Here is a 12,252-nt window from a genome sequence, read left to right as displayed (position 1 = left end):
TAGCTTAGATATCCTGTCCATTTAAAAAAAAAACCACCCAGGTAATTTGTTTCTGGCAAAGAGTTTGTCATGCTGAACACCTGAAAAGAGATGATGGAAGATTGCAATCTATCTTCCTTTTTGTTTTGAATGTAAGATTGCCATATATTTATTTCCTCTCTTTGCTATTAAAGGAGCAAAAGCACTCTGCACATCTAATAGTGTCATAGGCAGACTATGATCAAAATATATTGCTTACTGTTTTATATATCTGGGGCTTCTAAACATGAATGTAAGAATAAATTATGCTCACAGGCATTATGCTGTTTGGGCAAAAATCTTGGCAATTTTGCAAGTATTAACTATATTCCTGTTAATTGTTTTCACTCTAGTTATGAATACGAGACGGGAAGAGAGTCTGCTTTGGAAATGATTGCTTATCTCTTTGAAATGTTCCCTCAGGTATTGTGCAGTTACCTCACAGATATAATACCCTCTAATTCAGGGGTCCCCAACCTGTGGGTCACAGCCCACTACCAGGCCGTGGCCTTTTGGCCATCGGGCTGCGTGAGTGGCTAGCCTGTGTGGGTGTGTAGGCGAGTGTCACGAGGGTGCTAGTGGCCCCGTTTGCACGTATGCATGCGTGCGTAGCAGCCCCTGCCCCTCCCCCCCTCCAGGCTGCCAACCCAGAAAGGTTGGGGAACTCTGCTCTAATGTTTTCTTTAAACTAAAATAAGTACAATGTTTCAATAAGACTGTTTATGATAACTTTCATTAAATGGTATGAGATTGCTGAGAAAATATGTACAGGATCAAATTTGTAAGCAAAGTCAGAGGAACTGTAAACAGATAGCTTGTTGCAGGAGTATTCTGGAATTTGTGGGTATTCTGGGTATAAAGAATTACATGGATTGGATTTTATTTCTGTTTAAACCCTGGGTTTTAAACAGAAATAAAATCCAATCCATGTAATTAGGAGACCCCCCCACCCCCGTTTTATTTAATACAAAACTTTTTATCCAAAGCCATTTCCTAAAGTTATTTTGTATATACTGTGAAAAGTAGTCCAAATGCTTTTGAACATACATTTGCTAAGGGCAGTTAGAGTGTTTTCAGTCCTTGATTTCTTAAGAACTGTGAAATATATGCAATTGTTAGAAACAGTATTATTTAACTGAAACATGTTGCAGAAAAAATGCTGTATGTTCATCTGTACATGGAATACAACGATTCCTTGTTTAACAATCCATTCCCTAAATAGGAAGCAAAATGGTGTGTGTGTGTGTGTGAGAGAGAGAGAGAGAGGGAGGGAGGGAGGGAGAGAGAGAGAGAGAGAGAGAGAGAGAGAGAGAGAGAGATGCAAAGATCACTGGTTGTTGTCTCATTTAGAGACAACCTGTTTAGCTTGCTCTCACACTGGCATACATTGTTGTCAGGTGCAGAAATTTAAATGTGTGCATTGGTCAGAAAAATGATGATGATCATTTTTTGTATTTGTGAACAGTTGCTAAATGAGGTATCCGCTAAACAAGGAGTATCTGTATTTGATTGTCTTGATGTGGATCTTTCTTTCATTGTGGTTTATAGGGGAAAACTGTCATTCTAGAGATTTGCAGCCTATATGATTCCTACCTTGTTTCCGCAGGGCTTATTGCATGAGTTTTGTGGCCTATTCTTTGTCCCATTATGCATGATGATAGTAAATGATGATTCAGCAAAGTGCAAGAGGATGGCAGCCCTGGCCATCAAAAATCTTCTCAGCAAAATTAGTCCTCCAAACCGAGACCTGATGTTTTCCCTGGTTGCTTCGTGGTTTACAAGTAAAAAGGTATTATACGGGGCAGAAGTGTACATTGTCATTGGCAATTGGTCTTTTAATTGGCATGAATAAAACAAGAGTCTAACTTTTATTCAAAGAAAAATGATAACCAACTGAACTTTCTTTGTCAAACACTTATTTTATTACATGGCATTTAGCATTCATTTTCTTGTGGGATTAAAATCTCCACTCAGAATTATGGCTGAGCATGTTGTTGGTAAGGGAGACACACTTAACAGTTTGGGCTTCCTTGGATGTAAGGGATTCATTTATCTGCAGGTAAATCAGGTGTTGACTGTAGCGTTTGCACCATGTGACACATTGAAGGAAGTGATTTCAAGAAGTGACAAATCATATTCTTAAACAGGCTGAATTCTGACTGTTATTTCTTATCATGGCTGTACGCCAGTCAGCAGCAGTTCTCACAGTAGGAACTGTTAAATTTATTATTTGTAATGGGAAATACATTGGTATTCAGTTGTGTTTATATGCTGTTTCAATCAAAACTCATTCTGAGCGGCTTACCTACCTTTTTGAATATTACAATGAAAATAAAACACAGGAAACCATAATACAACAAACAGTAATGACAATAAGTAATAAGAATGTTAGCTCAAGGATGGCATTAACTATACAAACCTTACCTTACAAGGAGGGATCAATTCTCAGACTTCAAAATCTTCTTGGTCAGGTTTTAATAAAAAGACCAAAGCACAGGGGATTATTTTATCTTGGGAGTTAGACAGTGTTCTGACCTAGGCCTCCCAAGATTATGAAGCAGACTCCTTGTCGCAATAAAACCTCTTTTATTTAGGTTAAAGGGAATTCCTCTCCAGCAAAGTCCCGGCAAACGGTCTTTCATTAGATTTCACAACTACAGACCTTTATCAGGCTTGGAGAGTTGCCAGGCCAATATCTTCCAAACACCATGCTGTAGGAGCAATTAGTTGCCAAAAAGTCAGGAACAGATCTTCACCCTAAGTAAATGAACTAATTGTCTCCTGCAAACTCCTCCCTTTTCGCTCCTCTTTATTCCCTATGGGAGGGGTCATTCACCGTCCACCTGTGCCTTTACTCCTGAGTCAGCCCTTGTTCCTTAGCTGTTCCCTTCTTCTGGCAGCTCTGCGCATGTGCTCATCAGGAACAGGCTCCAGCTGTTCTTCTGCCTAACTGATCTCCGACTCTGAAGGCAGCTGATAACTGTCGGACAGCCCTGGCCCTATTCCTGTCTCCGATGCAGAGCACTCATCAGAGCCTACCCCAGACTCCAGGACTGGCCCATGTTCCTCCCCAACCTCCTCACTGAGTCTGCTGGCCGCTGGCAGGCCACAACTGGCAGGGTTAGCATGCCATTCTAGAGAAGGGGTGGCAATAACAGAGAAATCCTACCATCTTCTATATAGTCGGTATTCCTTAGGGATGGGGATTCAGAAAAACCTTCACTTCTAGATTTTGTTGAGTGAACAAAATTGATGTTCTTCCTTCCTTCACACAAATTGATGTATTTACTTTCTTCGCCACAAAGAAGTGACAAATAGTACTAGTTTGTTTAGTGTTTTTTTTCTTCAAAATGTCTTATTTATGAGAGATTGTCTTTGTTGATAGAGTGTACATAAGAGATTAGCTGCCCAAGCCTGTGGAGCATTTGTTGAAGCTGAAAAAGTTGAATTTGAGAAAAGACTTGGAACCATTCTTCCTATTATCGAGAGAGAAATTCATCCCTCAAATTTTGAAGATGTAAGTATTTTAATCAGCAATAATGTTTCTAGGAAATTGAAAAGCTGAGAATATTGATCAAACACCTAAATGAGACAAAATGCTTCATTATTTTATAAGAAGGCAGGTTCATGAAAGAAATCTATCAAATTATTTTTGGCAGAAACATGTCATTTTTCCAAGAAAGTGTTTTAAAAAATAATATATTGTTGCTGTAATAAGGACGGAAGGGGAAAGTAAAATAGGCGGAAAGAGTTTTTATTCTATAATCTGTTTAGGCTACAGGTGAATAGTCTTCCTTAGTGGTATGAAGGAAATGAATGGTTGAGTATCTATATTATTTTTGATTGTTGTGGTAAACTTTTAAAAAATGTTGAATATAGGCCTTGATCTATAAGAGCTATAAAAGCTCCATTTTCAGTGCTGTAAAATCTGGCATGTGTTAGTTTTGCCAGCAATCAGGGCGCATCCGTTTGTGATGCAGATGAAAGATGCCAGGGTAATTCATGACATATTAGTACATAGATATTTTCAACGGATTCAATGGATTTCATAATTAAAGTGATTATGAAGATTCAGTTTAGAGTTAGCACGATCTTAATTGGGAAAAGTTTCCTACTGTTTCCCTATATCCATAACAACAGAGGGAAGGAGACTGTTGTGGAGTTTTCTGGATAAAAGAAGGAAAAATTATTAGGAAGCCAAAATATGCAATTTACGGTGACTTCTGTATGAAGAGATGTGATGATCATCCATTCTTTGTGTTCCTTTGGCTAGGAAATCCTTTGAAAATTTCAATTTCAAATTGAATGTGGAACCTTATCAGAAAAGTGTTTGCGTTGTTTCTGCTCACTTGTGTTTCAGATTATAGACCCATTGTCCCCATTTGCAGTTAAACTTGCAATATTATATCAGTATTACCAGTAGGCAGCAACCGAAACCAGGCTATGAAGACTAGTAAGGGATGCATTAATTACTTGAACACTATTGTTTCTGCACAATATCGTTTGTTATCTTCCATGTTCACTTTTTTTTAAGGTTAAAGAAGAGACTGACGAAAAGCTGGCAGACAGATTGCTCTTCAGCTTCCTAACTTTGCTTGTTAAACTAATCAATGAGTGCAACATTATTCAATTAAACAAACACCATGAACTTCTGATCAACATTTGGGGTTAGTAGGAACATTTTTTTTCCTTCTGTTCAGTTGTGTCCAATTCTCAGAGATAGCTTGGAGGAGTATCTGAAATTTTCTTGTCAAGGTTTTCCAGAAGTGGCTTGCAATGCCTCCTACATAGGGCTGAGAGAAAATGATTGGCCCAAGTCACCCAGCTGGCTTTGTGCCTAAAGCGGGACTAGAAATCAGGGTTTCTAGCCTGAGGCCTTAACTGGTATACCAAACTGGCTCTCAACATTACATTGCTGTAAAAAGAAGCATTGATGCCTGGCATGTTTATTATGAAGACTGCATTTTAAAAGTGTGTAATGCATAATCATGTTTTATGTCCTTGCATATAAATAATTCATTCAAGTGATTTTTTTCCTCCGTTTTTAAGGTCATGTCCAGTCCCATTTATGGTACCCACACAGCTGGGTGTGGCTGACTTCTGCTGAGATTTTTGGCCTGCTGTTTGCTTCTCACAAGCCAGAAGAACTTGTTAATAAATGGAGCAAAAGAAAAGCAGAAAAGAAACAAGTGACCCATGAGTCATCAGCAACCATTTTCTTAATAGAGGAACTTAGTGAAAAGGTTATCTTACTATCTTACTTCCATTGCTGCATATTCTAAGCTGTGGTAGCGCAGTGGTTAGAATGCAGTACTGCAGGCTAATTCTATTGACTGCCAGCAGTTCAATTCTCACCAGGCTCATGATTGACTCAGCCTTCCACCCTTCCGAGTTTGGTAAAATGAGGACCCAGGTTATTGGGGGAAATATGCTGACCCTGTAAACTGCTTAGAAAGAGCTGTAAAGTACTATGAAGTGGTATATAAGTTTAAGTGCTATTGTTGGTGGATAGACTAGAAATTAATATTAATGTCAATATAAATTATTGGTTTTGTTATTTATAGATCTTCAGTGCTAGAGCTTATACTTTTTGTTGTATTTTAATTGCTACTTCTTTGGGAAGAGTGATTTACTTATGCCCCAAATTTATCACCAGATACATCATATTATTTTGTCTTACATGTTCCTTTACAGATGAAAACACTTGCTTTAGCTTTCTGCCATCAGCTGAAATCCAAATTTCTCAGTTACAGTCTTGGAGAACAGGTAAATTATTTAGAATTTGGCACTTTGTTGAATTTATAATGCATTTGCTGAAAGAAGACATAGTTGAAACAGATGTAAGAGTTCAGGATCAGAAAGATGAATAAATGATAGCCAGATTTTATGCCATTCAAAAGGCAATCATAAGTTCCTGTACGTGACTGCATTCCAGATATATTTAGTCTCAAGCAGAAATAGCCTTTTTAATGAGATGTTTTTTGATCTGAATTATTTTCTAAGTTTTGGCTTTTTTTCTCCTACAGCCATTTTTATTAATAAATTATTCTGTTATTCCGGCATTCAGTACATAAGGAATTTAGACTGTTTTACTGTTCCAACACATGCTGTATGAGAAATGCGAGTTCCTTAGGCAAGAGTGATATTTTGGTTTCTGCAAGAGAGATAGAGATTACGACCCATTGGTAATATTTCTTGTGTGTGTAGCTTCAAATGGCATAACCATGCTAGATCTTCCACTTTTGCAGTAGGTTTAAAGGAGTGTTTCTCAGCCTCAGCGACTCTTAAGATATGTGGATTCAATTCCCACAATCCCCCAGGCAGTATGTTGAAAAACACTAGCTTAGAAGTCATAAAAAAAGAAGTTTAATTAAATAGCTGAAAAACAGTTCATTGAGAAACTGCCCTAAAACTTTTGCAAACATTTTATTAAGTCATTTTGATATCTTTCTTTTGTTTTTCTTCGTGTTGAAGGTTATAAAGAATTTACTGTTTGTATCCAAAGTACTGTATCTTTTGGCTCCTACTCCAGAAGATGGCAAAGAGATTGGTGAGGATGTGGTTTGGGAAACCGAAGATCAGGGTGACGTAGGAAGCGAAGATGAGAAAGAGATTTCGGGTATGGAGGCAAAAGAAAAGAGCAGTCCAGCCAGTTTGTTGTGGGTGATGAAAAAAGTCCTAGTCATGGCAACAAGAGAAGCTGCTCATTCACCCAAAGATTCTTTAAAGGTTGGTTTGTCTTCTGCAAATAACACCTTCAGCTCAGAAAATACTGTCAAGGTATCAGTGACTTCTACACTTCACAAACGCAAATGGTTAAAAAAAAAAACTAGGGCAGCTGGATACTTTCATAAATGGACATGCAAGTAGGAGCAGCATTTTTCCAGTTCAGAGCAAGAGGGCATTCCGCATCAGTTGTTGTCCATAGCTTCATAGGAAGAGCAGAATTTAAATGAACAAAAGACTCTCACTTCAATTCTCTTTGCTGCTTTTGCTCAAGTTATACTGTATTTTTGTTTTTGTTTTTGAAACTGTTCCAGTCCAAGAAGTCTTGCTTTTTTCATTGCCTACTTAATAAAACTTGGAGTATAGAGACTTTAATAGTACTTGTACTAAAATATGAACAATGTTGCCCACGTAATGCTCACCTCAAAGTTAAACTGACAGAAACAATTTGGGTTTTCACCCTGCAAATGTAATGTGGGAAAGGGAAAAAGATCTTTCTGCCTCTTTTTCTTCAGATGACTGCTGGGTTCTGTGGTTGCATTCGAGGGGTATGGTCTATGGTGTGCTGAGAAATGCTACTTAGAGTGCACTTGGCCTTGCCAAGTATTGTAAGAAGAAGGGATACAAAAATGAAAGGTTTGGAGAATAGGCTGTAGAGGCACAGAAGAGGAAGCAGGATCAAATTAGGCCTTTACATTAGATATTGAGCAAATCAAACTGTTGTCAGAACTGCTGGAAAATGTTTATACTTTCCAAGTTTCACTGAGAAAGTACTACCTTGCCACTAATTGTTAACATCTTTGGGTTGTTCTATTGCTTTGTGGACTAATCTGTTGACCAAATGTGCTTGTGCTTGCCTCTTCAGAGAACCTGCATCTTTAAGTTTCTTGGTGCTATTGCAGTTGACCTTGGGAAAGAGAAGGTAAAACCGTATCTTCCAACAATCATAGCCCCTCTGTATAGAGAACTGAGTAGCACATATGCAGAACAAGGTAAGGGAATTTGCACTCAGGTAGTTGGCATTTATTTTATACTTTCCATATTTTAAAACACCTAGCAAGCGTTTAGGTTTTTTCCCAGTAGAATGGATCTATTATTAATGCTTAAAATGGAAGAAGAGGGAAGTTTGGCAACACCTGCAACAGTTTTATATGGTGCTCATTAACATCATTTTCTTAAAATTTAATAAATTACTAAAGTTTAAAATTTGTAGGATTGCTAAATCTTCTAAAACTTGTAGGATTGCTAAATTTTCTTACATTTTTTAAAATAAGATCATATGAAACTTTTGCACTTGTAATTTTGATTTTTTTAAAAGGTAAAACTACTCTTTTAAATGTCAATATTCTATTCTGGATGTTATATAGTGAAGTGAATGTGTGAAGAGGTTTTTATACATGGCAATTGGTGTGAGACACAGTATTTTCTGTGTATTTTTAAACTGTTCTTATGGAGATATGGCAAATGGTTCCATCTGGGTATCAGGATGCAAAAATAATCGGCTATGCTCTGAAATCCTTACTTATCCTCTTCTTGTATCCCCTTCATGTATTGGATATTGAAACCCAACATTCCTTGGCATCTTATCAGTCAGATTGCATAAGAATTATGAAAATTGAGGTCCAACATATCTGGAAAACAATATGTCACTAAAGGCTGCTTTATATATTCACTTGCCCCTTGTAATGGCCCAATAGTTGACTACAATGCAAGCTCTTGGATTCAGATAGCTTGGCTGCATTCTGCAATAAGGGATTAAGAGAGTATTTGGTAAAATCCTTGCTATATATAAATAGCTGTTTCCCATGCATTTATTTCTGTACTAAATATTTGGCTTTAATCAAGCATTACTGGCTTCATGTTATGTGAGTGAGCCTCAGGTTAGCTACCTTGCTTAAATTAGTTATTTTCTGCTCTCACTGTAAAGTCAACTCTTTCCTTTTTACTCTTCTTGCGTAAGAGTATGTCGGGCAGTGATAAGAAAGGCCCCTTTTGTCGGGCAGTGATAAGAAAGGCCCCTTTTGTCTAAGTTAACTGCAGTTCAGTGTATCCAGATTCTAAGATTTACTTAAGCGTAACTTTTATTGAAAATTGATGGTTTAGGTAATCAGTCTCTTGGGGTTCAGATAGCTTGGCAAGCTGCACTTAATCTATACCAAAAGAGGTGGCTGAGGATGAAAAGAGCTCTTTTTCTCCTATAAAAAGTGATGGCTCTTTAAAAAAGGGTATTTCAAATAATATTTTTGGTGTGAAAATTAAATACTAATGCTGATTTCTGAATAGCCTTTGTTTGAATATTATACTTTATGGAACTTTGTAGAGTATATTTACACCTGGACAATTGTGCAGAAGATTGAACAATAGATAGCAAACTTCAGTTTCTGTCCTCAAATTTTAAGTAATGAAAATTATTTCCTTGCCAGATCCAACTCTAAAGAATCTTTCCCAAGAAATCATAGAACTACTGAAGAAATTAGTTGGATTGGAGGACTTTTCAATTTCATTTGCTTTTGTGCAAAAACAAGCCAGTCAGAGGAGAGCTAAACGAAAGAAGGAGAGAGCCCTACAGGTTAGTATTTACTTCATTTTGCACCTTCATTTGCTTAAAAAAATAACCATCTCATTAGTCATGAGGTTTTATTAAAACTAATTTCAGAAGGTGTAGAGGAAATGAGGCTGTCAAAATACTATGATTCTTTGTTTTCCATTAGGCTGTTGCTAATCCTGAGGTTGCTGCCAAGAGGAAGTTAAAGAGGCATAAGAATAAAATTGAAGCAAAGAAGAGAAAAATAGAATTTCTACGGCCTGGTTACAAAGCCAAAAAACAAAAAAGCCATGCATTAAAAGATTTGGCAATGGTTGAGTAAAACTCTTCTCACATAACTTTTTATAAAAAAACATTTAATCTTTTCATGTTTGCTTAAAAGGCAGAAAACATTTTATGTGATTTTAACAAAATAAGAACAGCTTTTATCAACTAAGAATTTGTATTTCTATGGTTTAAAAGGCATCGTATGATCGTATCGTATCATCGCATTTTAAGGCTTGAGATTGTTTCAGGGCAGTGTTTTTCAACCACTGTGCCGCGGCACACTAGTGTGCCGTGACATAGTGTAAGGTGTGCCGTGGGAGAATTACTTTATATATGGTCAATATAGGCACAGAGTTAAATTTTTTTAACATTTTCTAATGGTGGTGTGCCTCGTGATTTTTTTTCATGAAAAAAGTGTGCCTTTGCACAAAAAAGGTTGAAAAACACTGTTTCAGGGAACCATACTTTTCAGAAACATCTACAGGGCTTACTAAATATTTATTTATATTTTTTATTCTTTGTAAATCCTGTTCAACTGATGATAAATGGTCCAGAGATTATTGTACATTAATGTACAGCTTGTGGTAAATGGTTTTTTTTTATTAAACATGATTAAAACACTTCATTCATAACTGTGTGCTAAAGTTATTTCGGTACATTTACTTGTAACATTAAGAGTTTATTTCATACCAGCAAGCAGGACATTAGTTTTTTCATAATTAAAATCTCTCATTGTAAACTGGCTTAATCTCTTTCCATTGAATTTATTTTGATGAGAAGGCTCTCTTTCAGACAGCATATTAGTGAACTATTCTATTTTTCCACATCCGCTAAATTTAATTTGTACACCATACCAGTTATTTCAACATTATTGAAAACATTTGCATATGCTGGATTCTCTGATTTTCAGCTTATAGTTACTAGGTCAGATTCAGTCTATAGTGTGCTAAGTCATGGTTTGTTGAACAAGTCACCAGTGGTTAGATTCAAACATTGCACTAAGTAGCAGAATTTATTGTGCATGCCAAAACAGGTAAAGTAGCAGTGGCAGTGTTGGGAGGCAAGCTCTGTCTGGAGAGAAACACCTGACAAGAAACCGAGTCTATGATGGTGCCTAAATGGGCTTTAAAGAGGGCTGCGCCTCCAAACCTCCATCTGCCATGATGATCTGCAAAAGCCTTGAAGTGGTTGCTTGATGCAGAGATGCGATTGCAGCAGTAGACGGGCACTAGGCACGAGCCAGCCAGTTACGGATCGCCTGCAGATCAATATATGAGAGGAAGAAGGCCCGTTGGCCAAAAGTCTTCTTAAGCTGCCCTCAAAGTCCCTGAGTGTTCATTGCAGAGAGGCAGACCTTGCCGGCACCCTGGACAAGGCCAAATGCTTCCCGGCAGTGATCTGCGGCTGAGGGGCTTGAGCGCAACTTCACGGTTCTTCCAACAGCTCCAAACAACGGTTTGAACAAAAAGGTCACTACAATGGCCGCTGCCACTCTCCCGAGTTCAAGACAACAGTTAGCAACCAGCAAAACCGTGCGAAACGCTTTAAAATGGCCACTGCGCTTGCCGGGTTGAGAAACCACCGACACCGCCAGAGCTTTCAAAACATTCCAGGTGGCACTATTAACAGCAGCGGCCTGGGAAACAGACAGGAAGCCTCCCGCCATTCCCTTGCTCGCTGGGACAAGCAATTCCACCGTTTCTCATGCTGCGTGCGACCAGCAGCTCTCTGGAAACCCAGCAGCCTCCTCAGCAAATTCAAAAGTAAAACTTTTTTCCTTTTAAGCCTTTGCCTACCTATATTTACCTAAACAAGGAATCTATACAAAAGTAAAAAAGGAGATAATTCTCTGTGCACAATTTGGAGAGTCTAATCTATCTGACTTAGAACTGAGGAGCTCCCCAAAATTAGTCCTAACGGGCGGAGTGAGTTTTTAAACTGACTTCAATGAGGCAAAGGAAGGTTAAAGAAAAATCTACTCAGTCCTAGGGCAGATAGACTATATTTAACCCATGCATGGACTCTCCAAGGAGCGCACAGGATAATCATCTAGTTTCTCTCTGAAAATGCTAGAGAGCCATTCCCTTATCTCTGCAACACTGTATCTTTTCTTAAAGGAAATAGTTATTCCTTGACTTACAACAGCTAGTGACCATTCAAAGTTACAATGGCACTGAAAAATGTGACATGATAATATTTCCATTATGACCTTTGTAGCATCCCCATGATCATGTGATCAAAATTCAGATGCTTGGCAACTGACTATTTATGGCCGCTTCTGTGACCCAAGGTCATGGGATCCCCTTTTGCGACCTTCTGACAAGCAAAGTTAATGGGGAAGCCAGATTCACTTAACAACCAGATTACTAATCAATTGCACAGATTTAACAACTGGCAAGGAAAATCATAAAATGGGGCAAAACTTACTTAACAAATGTCTCAATATAAATGTTGGGCTTAATTGTGGTTGTAAATCGGGGACTACCTGAATAAGGATCAAAGTGATTTTTGACTTACAAGTTTCCCTGAAGGAATAGGTGCAAGTATGTGATGGTTTAAGCAATTTTTAAAAGCCCACATAAACTTCCACAGCTTCACCCAAAATTTCTGACTTTTAGAAACAGGTTACATAAAAAGTGTGTTCCAATTCACCTTCAAATGGGAATACTTTATAGACAACTAGCGTGAGACAAAAA

General features: G+C 37.8%; 1 protein-coding gene across 2 annotated transcripts in view; it reads left to right on the top strand.

Moving 5' to 3' along the window:
• The window catches only part of UTP20 (UTP20 small subunit processome component), a 74,084-nt gene extending 64,450 nt beyond the window's left edge, over positions 1–9,634 (top strand). The window contains exons 53-62 of one of the 2 annotated variants that reach the window (XM_032221268.1): positions 372–441; positions 1,625–1,807; positions 3,404–3,535; positions 4,553–4,685; positions 5,068–5,261; positions 5,713–5,784; positions 6,493–6,747; positions 7,610–7,736; positions 9,168–9,313; positions 9,456–9,634. In XM_032221268.1, coding sequence (XP_032077159.1) covers positions 372–441; positions 1,625–1,807; positions 3,404–3,535; positions 4,553–4,685; positions 5,068–5,261; positions 5,713–5,784; positions 6,493–6,747; positions 7,610–7,736; positions 9,168–9,313; positions 9,456–9,611 — 1,468 coding nt within the window. In that variant the 3' untranslated portion in view covers positions 9,612–9,634. Of the gene's footprint in view, positions 1–371; positions 442–1,624; positions 1,808–3,403; positions 3,536–4,552; positions 4,686–5,067; positions 5,262–5,712; positions 5,785–6,492; positions 6,748–7,609; positions 7,737–9,167; positions 9,314–9,455 lie in introns of those variants that run through there. The other variant, XR_004255737.1, reaches the window with a different exon arrangement.
• Positions 9,635–12,252: the final 2,618 nt, after the last annotated feature.

This window comes from Thamnophis elegans, chromosome 7, assembly GCF_009769535.1.
Source record: "Thamnophis elegans isolate rThaEle1 chromosome 7, rThaEle1.pri, whole genome shotgun sequence".
Taxonomy (NCBI): Eukaryota; Metazoa; Chordata; class Lepidosauria; order Squamata; family Colubridae; genus Thamnophis; species Thamnophis elegans.
This window is presented reverse-complemented; position numbering and strand designations above follow the sequence as displayed.